We start from the raw sequence: 15,268 nt of genomic DNA, 5'->3' as shown, positions 1-15,268 counted from the left end.
AGAACCAGTTACTGTATGGCTAGTAACAACTTTTTTCCATTCTCTAGCAGTCCCCAGCCATGCCTCCCTCCAACACAGCCCACAGGGTTTTAGCATCTCTTGCCTCCAGCATGTCTAGCAACATATTCTAACTCCCATGTTTCTCCCTTCTTCCCCATGCTCTTTAGGAATGCCCCCTAATGCAAAATTCCTCTCTTTTGTCCTTCAACCTGCCCCCTTCCTCAAAAGTAATTATCTTCTCCCACAGATCCACTGCTGCTGCCACTACTCCTGTCTCTGTGTCTCTCCTGGATATTGCAGCCACTGTGTTGCTTGCTCTCCCTCCCCTTGTGAAGATTCTATGGCTCCAGCTTTCTGTCTCGCTATCAATTCCCCTTCCTAAAATGGCACTAGCTCAGAAGCTGCTTTGCTTCTTGCCTCCTTTCACCTGCTGGAATAAAGCTATTGAACATATTTTCAATTTGTAATCAAATACAGGAATTAATCTTAACAGTTGAGGACCACAAACACAAGCCTCAAGGGTCACATGTTAGACACCTGGAAGTAACTGAAGTGCTTTTCATTGTACCAAGGCCATGCCGATTGGTGCGTGACATAGGGTGGGATATTGAAAAGCACTCAGGATTGGCCTAATTTTACCACTGACTTTAATGGAATCAGAATTAGGCCAACATGCAGTGATTTTGAAAATTCTACTCTTTAAGTAGTACGTCATAATTTTCCTAATTTATTGACTTCTGTTAAGCTGATTTGTTCAATGTGTTGGAGCTGAAGAAATACTGAAAAAGCTTAGTGCAGTATGCATTTTATGGCATAAGATATTTTGGTTCTTTTATTTTTAATAGATACATGGCTCCTGAAGTCCTAGATGATTCCATAAATATGAAACATTTTGAGTCATTCAAGCGAGCCGACATCTATGCGATGGGATTAGTGTTCTGGGAAATAGCACGGCGATGTTCAATTGGTGGTACGTGACAATCCTAAATTGAGCATATTAAATCATAAGTTTTTGTACTGATTGTTTGAAGACTCTGAACAGTTTTGCATACCTGTTTTCCACAATCATTTTGTTATACTACATAATTTAGCATACTTTCCATGGTTTATACTTAGTTTTTAAAACCATTTTATCTTTTGCTTCAGTCAACTAGTGTCAAATAATGAGCACCTCTCAAGTTTCTTAACGAGGGCTTATCTGTAAATGATATATGGCTAAACCTGGAGTAAGTAAAAGAAACTCCTCTTGAAATTGAGAGCCACCCCTCCTTATACCAGAGCAGAATTTGTCCCAAAAGTCATATAGAAAAAGGGCAAAGTTGGTGCCCTTGAAAGTGTGGGACTGACTGCACTGGTAAGGATATGTGCAGGTAATGTTCAGATACCTAGTTTAAAATGCAATTTTTCTGACACAAATCATCTCGGGAAGAGACAGAAGTGTTTTTATAGTTGTAAAAGGCACTGGTGAGATCTCCTCTGGAACACTGTGAGCAGCTCTGGTCTCCCATCTTTAAGGAAGATAAATTCAAACTGTAACAGGTGCAGAGAGAGTACTAGGAAGATTAGATGAATGGAGAAACCTGCCATATGAGAGGAGACTTGACTTAAGCTTGGCTAATAAAATGAAAGCTGAGGGAAGATAGGATTGCTTTATATAAAAACATTAGAGGGATAAACACCGGGGAGGGAGAGGGCTTATTTCAGTTACAGGCCAATGTTGGCACAAGAACGAATGGATATAAAGTGGCCCTCAACAAATTTTAGGCTTGAAATTAGACTAGAGTTTCTAACCATCAGAGGAATGGAGTTCTGGAACAGTCTCCCACGGGGAGTCGTGGGGGCAAAAAAATCTAACTTGTTTCAAGACTGAGCTTGATAAATTTATGGAGGGGACGGTATGATGAGATTGGCCATATGCCAGTTTAAGCAATCTGCTGTTCCCAAATATCTCCAGCAGCTGCGGATGGGACCCTAAATGGGGAGAGCTCTGAGTTACTACAGAGAATTCTCTTCCAGGTGGCTGGCTGGTGGGTCTTGTCCATATGCTCAGGGTCTAACTGTCATTTTCCTCCAGGTCAGATTGACCAAGACCCTGGGGCAGGGGGGGATTCTGATTTCCTCTGCAGCATGGGGCACATGTCACTTGCTAGTTTGAACTAGCGTAAATGTGGATTCTCTAACTTGAAATCTTCCAATCCAATTTTGAGGACTTCAGTAACTCAGCCAGAGGTTATGAGCCCATTGCAGGAGTAGGTGAGGTTCTGTGACCTGCGATGTGCAGGAGGGTCTGACTAAATGATTTTGATGGTCCCTTCTGGCCTTAAAGTCTAGGAGTCTATCAGTAATGGGAAGTGTACATCTGCTCTTCCTCACACAGTACTAAGACTTATTCCTAAGTATTTCAAGTGCAATATGGAAAACTCTCCCAATATTGGAGGGTGGTTATAGTTGCTCTTGTATTGGGATTCACATTTTCAGTTTAAGCCTAGAACAGCATCAGTCATGCTCTTTAAAGAATCACTTTTCAAATAAAACTTTTAAAATAGAAACAAAGAAAATGGGCAAAGGTACTTGCAATGGAATTTGCATTTTGTTTACGTTGTCCCATGTAAATTGCAACCTGTATTATTAATTGTTTATGTTTTGTGATTCACTTATTTGTAAGTAGATGTGGTAATATACTGAATGAAAAGATCAGACGCAAATTAAGCTGTTTTTAAAAGCTTTTATGAATATCTTTAATTTGTTTCATTGCTGATGAAACCAATTTCTGTTCAAATTCAGGAAGACACAATTTCCACAAGCCTGTAAACATTTTACGAAAAAGTTACAAAGCACTAAATTAAGGCAGTTGTGTGAGCTTGGTCAATCACTTCATTGGTAAAATTGGATAATATTTATTTCCTTTGTAAAGAGATTTTAAATCTGACGTTTAAAAGTACTGTATAAAATAAGTACTGAGTTATATCAGCCCCCCCCCCCCAAAAAAAAAAAAAACACCCTTGAGAATGAGTTAACAAAAAAAATCTGTAGTTGTGGTGTTAAACAAAAAGAAATGCTAAATACTTCAATCAAAACTACAGGAATACATGAAGACTACCAGTTACCATACTATGACCTAGTCCCTTCAGATCCTTCAGTTGAAGAAATGAGGAAAGTTGTTTGTGAGCAGAAGCTGAGACCCAATATTCCAAACAGATGGCAAAGTTGTGAGGTGAGTATTACTAAAAGTGCAAAAAACTAAAATAATTCAAGAAAACTGCAGCTTTTATATTTTAAGTATTTAAATCAGTTTTTTGTCTTGATTTTTGTAGATGGAGATGCATATGTGCCTCTGAGAGAACTTTAGTGGCTTTGTGATAATTATGAATTTATTATATGATGCTGGTCAGTGGATGTGGTTATGCACAAAAATTTAAAACTGTCTTACCAAGGCTGGCTAGTTTGACAAAAGAATTCTCAGAGCCCTTCCCATGAACAGTGGCTAAAGTTACTTGTCCATGAAATTAATGTGTGACTGCAAATGACACAAAACAAAATTATCCAGGAAACCTCACTGCAGATCAACAAATGTATTTCATTACTTCTAATTAAAAATATAAGAAACTGAATAACACATGTTCCAGAGGACAATTTTTATCTACAATTGCAGGACCATATAAATGTCTGGCAAATTACCAGAATATTAACCAAGGAGTGAAAATAATCTGTGCTGATTGTACTTAGTTTGCAGTCTTCAAGGTATAAAACACCAAATATGATATAATGGAAATCATTCATTTCCATTCTCTGGGTCTCTTTTGTGTTACAATGTCCTAATGTAGACAGATTTACAACAGTGACATGGTGGCAAAAATGCAGGGAAGAAACACTAGAGCCTTCTGTACACTAAGGCCATTTCTACACTATGGGGATTATAGTGGTATAGCTAAGGACCTGTAATGTAGATCCAGCCTGTCACAGTGGAAGGGATTTCTCTGTTGCTGTAGGAACACCGCCTCCCCAAGCGACGGTAGCTAAGTTGATAGAAGCATTCTTTCGTTGACCTAAGTGCAACTACACTGGGGATGAGGTCAGCATAAGTACTGCACTAGGGTGTGGATTTTTCACACCCCATAGTGCCATAGCTATGTCGACCTAAATTTTAAGTGTAGACCAGGTCTTAGGTAGGATAAAGTGAATGAAGGGCACTTTACATCTGAATGAGATTATCTATGTCAGTTTAATGCGCTTTAACTTTACACCTTTAGTTAATTCATCTTAATTTTCCTGAGTATGCCTGTGTAGACAAGCCCAAAGTCTGAGGGTATTTAGCTAATCTGGGGGTTCTCAAACTGGGGGTCGGGACCCCTCAGGGGGTCATGAGGTTATTACAAGGGGGGTCGCAAGCTGTCAACCTCCACCCCAAACCCCACTTTGCTCCAGCATTTATAATAGTGTTAAATATCTAAAAAAGTGTTTTTAATTTATAAGGGGGGTTGCACTCAGAGGCTTGCTATGTGAAAGGGGTCACCAGTAAAAAAGTTTGAGAGCCATTGAGCTAACCCCATTCATCTCAGTAGGTGTTGAGTGACATTAATTTAAAATGTCAAGCCTTCCTGGATGCTTAAAGCCTCCTTGTCTCCTACTCAACTGTCAAACATTTACTTAGTGCTGATGCAAAAGTCTGATATTAAACCAATTATTTTAAGTGGCCTCAAATTTGAAATTCAGCGTACTACAAATTAAATTACACAAGACATTATACTGATTGGAGTAAACTGAGATTGGCATGGAGGGGTAAAAAGCTTAGAAGCAATACCATGTTTTTTTGAAGTCTGCTACTTAGATCTGTGTAATCTAAGTGTATCACCTTTACCAAAAAATATTTTCCAGACTATATTTTAAAGCTCTAGCTTGAGTACTCTACCTCCTACAGTTCAAAACTATTAAATTATGAGTAAGAACATAAGAATGGCCATATTTAGGATTACCAGATAGCAACTGTGAAAAAACGGGACAGTGGGTGGGGGGTAATAGGCGCCTATATAAGAAAAAGGCCCCAAAACCAGGACTGTCCCTTTAAAAATGGGACATCTGGTCATCCTAGCCATATTGGATCAGACTAATGGTCCATCTAGCCCCAGTATTGTCTTCCAACAATGGTCAACGCTAGATGCTTCAAAGAAAGAACAGAACAAAGCAATTACCAAGTAATCAATCCCCTGTTGTCCAGTCCCAGCTTCTGGCAGTCAGAGGTTTTAGGGACACCCAGAGTATGGGGTTGTGTTCCTGACCATCTGGGCAAAAAGCCATTGATGGACCTATCTTCCATGAATTTATCTTTTGAATCCATTATTATTTTGGCCTTCCACTCGCAACAAGTTCACAGGTTGACTGTGCATTGTATGAAGTACTGTACTTCCTTATGTTGGTTTTAAACCTGCTGCCCATTAATTTTGTTGAGTGATCCCTAGTTCTTGTGTTATGTGAAGGGATAAATAAAACTTCCTTATTCACTTTCTCCACACCATTCATGATTTTATACATCTCTATTGTATCTCCCCTTATGCCTCTTCCCCCCCCCCCCCCCAAGATGAAAGGTCCCAGTCTCTCATAATCTTTTCCCATATGCAGGGCTTTGGAGCTGTGCTCCGGCTCCGCTCCAGCTCCAGGCAAAAACCTGCAGCTCCGCTGCTCCACACTCCAGCTCTGGGCTGTGCTCCAAAGCCCTGCTCATATGGAAGTTGTTCCATACCCCTGATCATTTTTGTTGTCTTTCTCTGTACCTTTTGCAATTCTAATGTATCTGTTTTGAGATGGGGCATCCAGAACGGTACACAGCGCTGAAGGTGTGGGTGTACCATGGAGTTATATAATGCCATTACGATATTTTCTGTCTAGTAATACAGACACTGAGCGTAACCACATTTGCCTCCTTTGTAGACTGGCATAGAAAGTAGACCTGTAGCAAGAGATATTTAGGTTAGATGTTATGAAGAAATTTCCAAGTATAAGGGTAGCTAAGCTCTGGAATGAGTTTCCAATGCAGGCTGTGGAATTCCCATCTTTGGAGGCTTTTAAGACAGGTTGGATAAACACCGGTCAGGGATGGACTAGGGTTACTTGGTTCTGCTGCAGCACAGGGAGCTGGACTTGGTGACTTCTTGAGGTCCCTTCAAGCCCTTTATTTCTATGTATTCTCCACTCCCCCATGCCCTCTAGAATATATTGGTTGTAAAGCTAGAATATCTAGGATTCTTCAAGATGAGTTGTGTATACGCATTCCACTTCAGGTGTGTGCACTCAAGTGGGAGACTTTTTTTTGGTCAGCAGTACTCATTGGGGCAGCACATGTGCTCTGAGTGTCCTCATGCCTTCAACTGAAGACACAAAGGGCAGAACTGTCCTGATCCCACCTCAGTTCTTTCTCACTGCTTGTGGCTATTAGTTGGAGGCTGTGGTTGGAGGCATGAGGGACACTCAGGGTGCATGTGCTGCCCCAATGGATACTGCTGACCAAAAGTCTCTGGCTTGAGTGCACTGGGTTCATGCACACATAAAGTAGAATGTATGTGCAACACATCTCAAAGAACCATAGTGACTGTACAGGTAAGTAATCATTTCTTACTTGAGTGGGATCTTTCTGTTTGGTATTTCTGGGCCATCTAGCACCTTGATGCCATGGCATTCTGACTTAAATAACACACCGGGAACAATGATTCAGGAGTTTTTGTACTACTTGGGAATAAGGATTATCGCCATCTTTCCATTGGACCAGCATTTTTTTTTTTTTTTTTTTTTTTTTTAGTACTGCAGTTTCAACCCTTTACAGACGTTCATTTTCTGGTGTCATAGGTCTTGGCTAAGGTTCAAATTTATGTGACTTTATAACATGACTGTTTTTATAGAACTTAACTCTACAAGGGGATGATAGTTTAATTTTATTCAGTTTTGATCTCAAAAAATGGATGACTTTCTTTGAAAGGATAAAATGTCTGCAGTAGTTCTTGAACATTGTTAAACAAAGAGCATGAATAACTTTCCCCCTTGAGTTGAATTATGGAGTATTCTGAAGCCATGCAGACTTCTCCTAAATTGATAACTAAAAGAAGGTATTAATTAGTCTTTCAATAGCATGCAACACAATATATTCCCACATGACAGTTCTAGGTAACATATGAATGTTTTTCTCTTGAGTTTTTTCAACTGGAGGCACAAAACACCAGAAGTACATATCTAATACAGAACTTGAGAGAACAATTCCCAGGCAAGCTAATTTTTCATAAATATTTTATTATTCTGCATATGAGCCTAATAAGTGTACTGAAACGAGTGTTACAGTTCACCTCAGAACTTTTTAGAGACCTTTTATTTTTTTTAAACAAAATGAGAATCTGGATTTCCCACCACAACACACTTTTTTGCATATCACAGTAGCACCAATGACAAAAATTTCAGAAATGTGAATTCTAAGAGTCTAAGGCACAATAAGGATGATTATTCAGGGATAGAGAAATGTATAGACTTTTTTCCTTTTCTTTTCTTTTCTTTTTTTTTACAGGCATTACGAGTAATGGCCAAAATTATGCGTGAATGTTGGTATGCCAATGGAGCAGCCAGGCTAACAGCTTTACGCATTAAGAAAACATTATCACAGCTCAGCCAACAGGAGGGCATAAAAATGTAATCCTGGATTTACTACTGAAGAGCGCTTTAAAGATCCATAGCTGAATTTGGGTGGCATGTTCAGAAGGTTAATAGCTCTACCTCACTGAGGGAACAGAAGGATATTGCTGCCTTTTGATACTTTATAGGAACATCAGTTGTTAGCCCCGGGATTTCTGTGAACATGGTAAACAGTTGTTTGGGTCTTTTTTGTGCACTATGAACACCTCTTTCCCAGGACAATTACAAAACATTGTGTAGTCTAGCTTTATTTTTATTAACATGTAACTCTATTTTAAAAGTTGATTACTGGTCTTAACTTTTCATTAACTGTGCTGAAGACATGAAGATCATTAAGGTTTTGGAGCTGGTTCACTACATTGTATACAGTGCATTGAGGGTTCTTAAGTGATTTTATTTGTGGTTGGTACAACTGAGTATTCTGAACCACTGCAAAATTTTTCTTTGATTCAGGTTTTGAATGTATTATTGCAGTATAACTTTCTAGCTATTAAGCTTACATCTGTTGACACCTACCTTGATTTACAAAAATGACCTCATTCACTTGTGGGGAACATAATTTATGCAACTATATTTTGTATACTGTTACTGTGCTTTCACTTATTCAGAACATTGCATTGCCTTCAAAATAGATTGTACTATACCAGTAAGTGCCACTTCTGAGTCTTTATAATGCAAATCAATAGGAACATACAAAGTTTATGGTACTTGTGGTTTCAAAACAGAGTTCAAAAATGGAATTATTCCTTTGCTTAATGACATAATTAACTCTCTATTTGGCATGTAGCTGCATCATTCTTGGAATAACTTTTTTACCAAGATCTGATTCTTAAACCACTGTATGAATTTAAATGGTATGCAAGTTAGTTAATTCAGTGTTATGTTCTAGAACTGTGCATCACATGTAATAAGTTCTAATTATTATATCGAATAAGAATTTTTTTTAATGAATTGGCACTCTTAAAATGTTTGTCATACTCTTATCTAAGGTCTGGTCTACACTAGCAAGAGGACTAAAGGTTTTTAAGATAAAAGAAAAGAAGTTTTACTCTTTGAAGTCATTTTTGAGAGATTTACTTTTCAGTTCCTCAAAGTCTTTCCTTTTTCTTCTTGAACAGTATTATTTGCAAAGACAAGAATTAACTTTATCTATAATTAGAGATGATTAACTGTAATATTTGGGCTTGTTTTATTAGGAAGTTAAAAGCTGCTCTCAAATTATACATGCATATACTGTGTGTATGTGACATACACACAGTGGTGAGCTGCAAGACTTTGGATACACACACCAGAAGGTTCTGGTGCCCTTGTTATAACTACAAGAGCAAAGATAGTTTGTGTTGTCATTAGAACCCTGAAAAAAATATGCACAGATTTACTCAACCTTCAAATCTCCAACAGGTATATCTTTTCACAGGATTTTAACAAACTTTTAAGATGCAGATTGTATCACTACCTGTCTGAATGTCTCTTAAAATTGTTAAACGCATGGGGGGCGAGCGGGAAATCAGGAGAATAATCTTTGTCCTGAAACTAAGTTTTTAACCATTACAAATATCTGCTTGGGTAGCAGGCATTTGCCTAATGTTAACTTTACTAATGCACAAAAAAAAAAAAAAGGATTGCTATATGCACAACATATCTCTCTCACACACACTCACACACACACACACACACACACACACACACAGAGTCATCTCTCAGTCACACTCACACACCTTAATCGTACACCACACACTGCAATTTTAACTCTGTTCCCCTTTAAGCCTTCATATGCCTGCTTAGGGAATTTTTCACCAGTAGAAGTAGCTATGTGGAGAAAAGGTAATTTGGAGAAGCGATTTTAGAATTGCAAGTAAAGTTGTGTTGCTTGCTCTGTGATATATGCTAGCTGTAGTAAGAGGAAGGTGTATTGTGCCTGTGAGTGAAGGAGAAGAGGATATGTACTATTAGGGTGGCATAAGGTTTAATTGCCTTGCTTTCTGAGGTGTCTGCTATGAATTGTGCAATGTATAGCAACCCTAACTGCTTTCGTTTTTTGTTTCTTGGTATTGTAATGCTTAACTGGGGGTAAAGTGTAAATAAAATGGGGATTGTAGACCTCCTGGTATGGGGATAGAAGTGCAACTGCTGACTGAATATTTTATCAGCTGATGAGCGCGAACCCCCTTTTCTGCTATAGGATAAAGTCTGGCAGAAAAGTGAAGCTCCTGATGGAGAATGATTGATTGGATCTGAGCACACACAGATTTGAAGTTTGCATATTCCTGCCCCATCCAACCAATCAGGCTGGCATGTCCTCAGCCCCATCAATCAAATTTGTGTAAACTTGGCCATAATCAGTCAGTGAGGTTTGTATGCATAATCAGTCGTGTCTATGTGGACTTGGACTCATCAATCAAGTTTAGGTGCACGGCACATCAACTTCCAGTTATAACAGGAACAGGTAAAAATAACCCTAAATACAATATTTAAAAAACAAACTATCCATTGCATCAGATCTATTCAGTATCCACCTCTTTAGCAGGTTTTTTGTAGATATGTGATATATTTTTAAGAGATTGGTCAACAATACAAAGTAGGACTACCATGGGAAAAATTAGAGCCCGAACCAAATTTCAAAGACTTCCCATTTAAAAAATTTGAGGCGAAACCAAGTAAAAAGTTGCATAGTTCTTACACCCTCTGAATTTTCTAACCCTGGGTGATATTTCACACTGTTTGGCTGCCTATTTTAGAGAGAAAGGTATTTGTCACATTTTAGATGCAAAGCTAACTATGGAGTACCCACCAGGTGTGTCCACAACTTTCTATTCTGTAATCTGTATTTTGGGATTTGATAGTTGGGGATAGGTGATTTTAGGGTTTATTTTTCGTGAAACCATATTTTATCTGACCTTTACAATAGCAGTGAAATAGATACATTTCACAGCTATGATTTTAGAAAATATTACACACTTCTGTGTTATAAAAAATACAATACTATCAAGCTAAAAGAACTAGAGCCAGATACACAGGATTGCAGCAGGCAATTTGCTGCAGTCAGCTGCACACTGAGATATATAGATAACATTGTCTTCCCCACCTACTAACCATAGCTTTCTTTTGAAAGCTGCATTTTTTTCTAAATTTGTCCTCTGAATTTTTCAACACTTTGTAGTGGAAATTTGCAAAAAGAAGGTGGATTGATATATTGTCCAATTTTAATTAAGATTATTTTGAGGACAAACGTGAATGATATCATAAAATGCACAACAGAAAAATTGTGAATAAGCCTGTACGTACCTTGGGTTCAGATGACATCACAAATAGTTTAAGCTTTGTTCTTGTGTTTTTCCATTATACAGTCTGAACGCCTTTATTGAATTGGGTGTGTCTGGATATTACATGCAGCTTTTTATGTTACCTGTGTAAAAATCATATATGTGCGCACATTAATATTTTTTAAACTAAGCTTGTAAATCACCAGATTTGCTCTGGGACATCCAGGGGGACCAAAATATTTTAGCATTCAAAATATTAATTTTATATCATCTCAAGGGTATACCAAAACAATTTGATATAAGAAATACTGATGCAAATGTTTATTGTAAATATACATACACTATACATTCATTTCTTCAAGGTTCATGCATTTATTAAATTGGCATATTAGTAGCACTAAAGCCTCACTTCAGATTACAGACGTGGCCAGACAGCTATGGACAAACATAAGGAGGATTGTTGGAAACAGACTGGTACTGAAAAGACTGAAAAGTCCCACTTGGGATACTGGAATTCTTCAGGGACCCTCCAACCTTGAAAGCTGGAATTCTGGGACATTTTAGAAGCTGTCTGTTCAGCACTCGCACTCTTTCTCCCCCAAATTAAACTATTTTCACTTGTAATCCTAATGCGGACTTTGTATATAGGGATAATGACATTGGGATTGACTCTGTGAGGACTTTAAGCTATCAAATGAAGTAAGAGGCTATTTTTTTATTTTATTTTTTTTACAAAATAATTGTGAGTTGAGTGCCATGAAATCTTCTCTTTAGTTAGCTCCTTGTTTATATTGTGCCATTGAAATGATTACGAGGGTGTTGAAATTATTATACATGTAAAAGAAAAGCTTCAATGTCAGTTGCTTTAAACTTAAGTTACCTCTTAAAAGACCAAGGTACATTTACCTCATTGTGTATATAATGTTTAATATTTTTCACAACATTCTCCAAGTTTGCAATTACATGTTTCTAGAAAATATGGGTATTGCTAAATTTACAACTTCAGTGGTACTAACTGTATTGTTTCTCATGCTCAAAATATGCACTCTTTATTTTCTGTATTTTATTGTATTTCTGTAAGTTCGTTGCTGCTTTGTCAATGTAGCATCTGCCCTTCCAGAGCTGTGTAGAATAATGCTTTGTATAAATTCTGCATTTTCAGTGTTAAACTTGAGAATCCTGTACAGATGAGTTTCATTTTTTTTTAAGCCTTACAAACTTGTGCATTTTCCCTTACATTTCTGAAAATTATGTATTGTATTGGTAGAGTATACAGTACAATGGATTGTAAATAGGAAAGTAGAAGAGTGATGCTTATGTTAAGTGCTAACACTACAGTAGAAAGTTTAAAGCAATGAAAATAAATTACTTTTTTCAAAGTAGATAAGTGAGCTGTGTCTTGTCTTTTGGAGAAAAAGTGGAAACATTATGTAAATATAATAGTTACAGAGAGCAGGATGCTCTGATCTACTATGGCCACTCTATGCCCGGTAAGTGGTATAAAATGGGGAGGTAGTTGGTGGAGAATTCCCCTTCTGTAGGGGAAATCTCTGCTGGTATAATAGTGGCAGAGGTGGCTTGCAAATGCTTGTGCCAACCACTCCACACCATGGCATAAGGGAAACGAGGGGGTTCCTGAATCTCCACCAGCATAACTGATCTTAAGTACCTTATATCAGTGATAAAAGAGTATGCGCCCTGCTGCTTTGTCTGCTGCAGATGAATGGCTGAGTGGAAGGCTGCCACTCTCCACTATGTCCAAGAAATAGTGAGGAAATTGGCCAGGCTGTTAGCTCACTGTAGTAGAAGGTCTACCACACTCAAAAGTGAAATGGACTGCTTGGCTTACTGCAAGCACTACAAATAGGGATTTAACTTTCTTCCCTGGGAAGCAAATAAGTATTACATACACTAGTTCCCAAACTGTAATTCTAATTAACTTAATTGAGGATGTTCTAATGGATTGTTGCTTTACAAAACCCATTTTATAAACAAATATTCCACCTTGGAGAGATGGAACATAGGTGCAACCACAGGAGAAAAGCTTGGGCGAGGGAGAATTTTATTCAGAATACATGGCAAAACACTAGGAGGCTGGATAGCCAACTAAGTATGCCTTTAGGTCTCCACCTCCACAGCCTATTAATCCATTCTACTCCATAATTTTTTCCCTGCCCCAATTTTATAACTAAGAACTTCTCTTACATTCCTGCCTCTCAGCTGTGAAATTTCTCACACTTTCTTAAAATCAAACTACTACCCAAACTCAAGTGACCTCTCTTGTCAGGATGGAAACATGGTTATTGTCATACTGGATCACACCCAAATCATCTAGTTTAGAATCCTGACAAGGGCAAGAACCAGATACTTCAGGGAAGGCATATCCTGGAGTTGGCAGATGTAGGATAACCTCCCTCTTGCAGAGGTCTCATCCTGATCTTTAGAAATTTGCTTATGCCCTGAAGCACAAGATTTAATATTGCTTCTAAACTTTCCTAATTTTAACAATTGATATTCTTGATCAATATAAATATCCAATCCCTTTCCTGAATATTGTTAGGTTCTTTGAGCGTCCCTTTTGGTGCTCCACTTCACCTGTGCATGTACCTCTTGAGCCTTCGATCACAGATTTTTTTCATTAGCGGTGTCCATTCAGCTCACACATGCACCCTCTACATCCTCATGCTGCACACTGAGGCTTTATAAGGCTGCACAGGCAAACTGCCCTCAGTTCCTTGTCAACTGTCTTGGATGGCTGATTTCCAGCAATTTCAGGACCTCAGAATGGGTGACAATACTCTTCAAATACCTCTTGAGCTCAAGGATTTCCAACACAAGTTGCTTTTCATTTTACAATCAGCAACACCATCCAGAGTTGCATTACCTATTAACGGCCCCCCAAAGACTGTTTGGCAAACACCTGCTATGGTTCTGCTAGCTTGCAAACAGGCAGATAAAAAATACTATGTTCCCTCCAATGACTCTGAATTATTTTTCTCCCACCTATCACCTAATTCTCTAGAGGTAGATGCCACGAAGAAACTGGGTAAGCAATGCTATCCAAGTCTACCCCATATGATCATGACCCGAAAGTGCTCGGACTTCTTTGGTACTCTTCCCCCACATGTTTTTGGGCTCCTTTCACCAGCTCAGATCTGCTACATGAGGTAGAATCACCACTACGCATTCATCTGGTGTTTTGCTGAAGGACAGACCATCCTAAGTCAGAACTGGTGTGGGCAGTAATGAAGCCTAGCAGCCGCAAGTGTATCTGCACTGTCATCATTGGATCTGTATTTGGTGCACCACTGCTTGCATTGACAGGAATCTGTCTTTGGATTGGTGAGAGCAAACCTCCCCAGATTTGATCAGGACTCTATAAACTCTATTGTCTATGAGGTGTGATAGGCCCAGGCCAGTTGGGTACAGCAGAATAGCAGAAGGCAGATATACTGGCCACTGGATTAACAGTTTTCTGTTCCCTGACTGACCAGAGCAGGGGCTGCTCCAGGCTAATGAGAACACCTGACTCCAATTAAGTCCTGCTCACCCACAACCCTGCAATTCCAGATGGGAAACTATCAAGCAATCAGAATCACAAACTGTCCAGAGATCTCATCCACTTCAATTCTATAGTTTTCTCCTCAACTACTGGCTGATCAAGAGTCCATGGTACAAAGCAGTACTGTCATCTACTTAGATGGACTTTTCCCTTTTCCTGCAATTGGATCTTCAGCTCAATGTAAGAAAATCCACATTAACCCCTCTACAGAAAATAGACTTTGTAGGGGCATCCTTGAATTCATTGATAGCCAGGGCCTACCTCCCCATTCATAACCTTATTAAATCTGGTAAGTACCATTCTAGGGAGTCCTTATACCTCAGTAAGGAACTGGCTACAGCTCCTGGGTCATATAGCAGCTTGGCCTTCTATCTAGATAGAACCAAGCAATTTCAGAAGTCACCTAGACTGTTTGTTTCCATCACAGATAGATCCAAAAGGTCCACGGTCTCCACCCATAGACTGTTGAGGTGGCTCTCAGATTGTATTGTTGCTTGTTATGAAGCTGGTCCTCAAACCTTCCCTCCCTCCCTCCCTCCCCCGCAGGATGATAGCACATACTACCAGGTCGCAAGCAATGTCCATGTCATTACTCAAAAACATTCCAGTATCTGAGTAATGTAAGGCTGCTACATAGTTTTCAATACATGCATTTTCTAAGCACTATGCCTTGATCCATGCCACTAGATCCAAAGTAGCACTGGGTAACGCAATTCTGTCTTGAGTTCTGAACTCAATTCTGACGCTCCCTCCTCCCTGTGGGGTTACTGCTTAG

General features: G+C 38.9%; 1 protein-coding gene across 5 annotated transcripts in view; it reads left to right on the top strand.

The window, feature by feature from the left end:
• Nucleotides 1–7,957, top strand: part of TGFBR1 (transforming growth factor beta receptor 1) — a 72,890-nt gene extending 64,933 nt beyond the window's left edge. For all 5 annotated transcript variants that reach the window (XM_065399370.1, XM_065399371.1, XM_065399368.1 and 2 more), the window contains 3 exons: nucleotides 846–970; nucleotides 3,084–3,214; nucleotides 7,544–7,957. In XM_065399370.1, coding sequence (XP_065255442.1) covers nucleotides 846–970; nucleotides 3,084–3,214; nucleotides 7,544–7,669 — 382 coding nt within the window. In that variant the 3' untranslated portion in view covers nucleotides 7,670–7,957. The remainder of the gene's footprint in view (nucleotides 1–845; nucleotides 971–3,083; nucleotides 3,215–7,543) is intronic.
• Nucleotides 7,958–15,268: the final 7,311 nt, after the last annotated feature.

Source organism: Emys orbicularis, chromosome 2 (assembly GCF_028017835.1).
Source record: "Emys orbicularis isolate rEmyOrb1 chromosome 2, rEmyOrb1.hap1, whole genome shotgun sequence".
Taxonomy (NCBI): Eukaryota; Metazoa; Chordata; order Testudines; family Emydidae; genus Emys; species Emys orbicularis.
The sequence above is the reverse complement of the archived record's forward strand: the minus strand, read 5'-3'. Positions and strand labels throughout refer to the sequence as shown.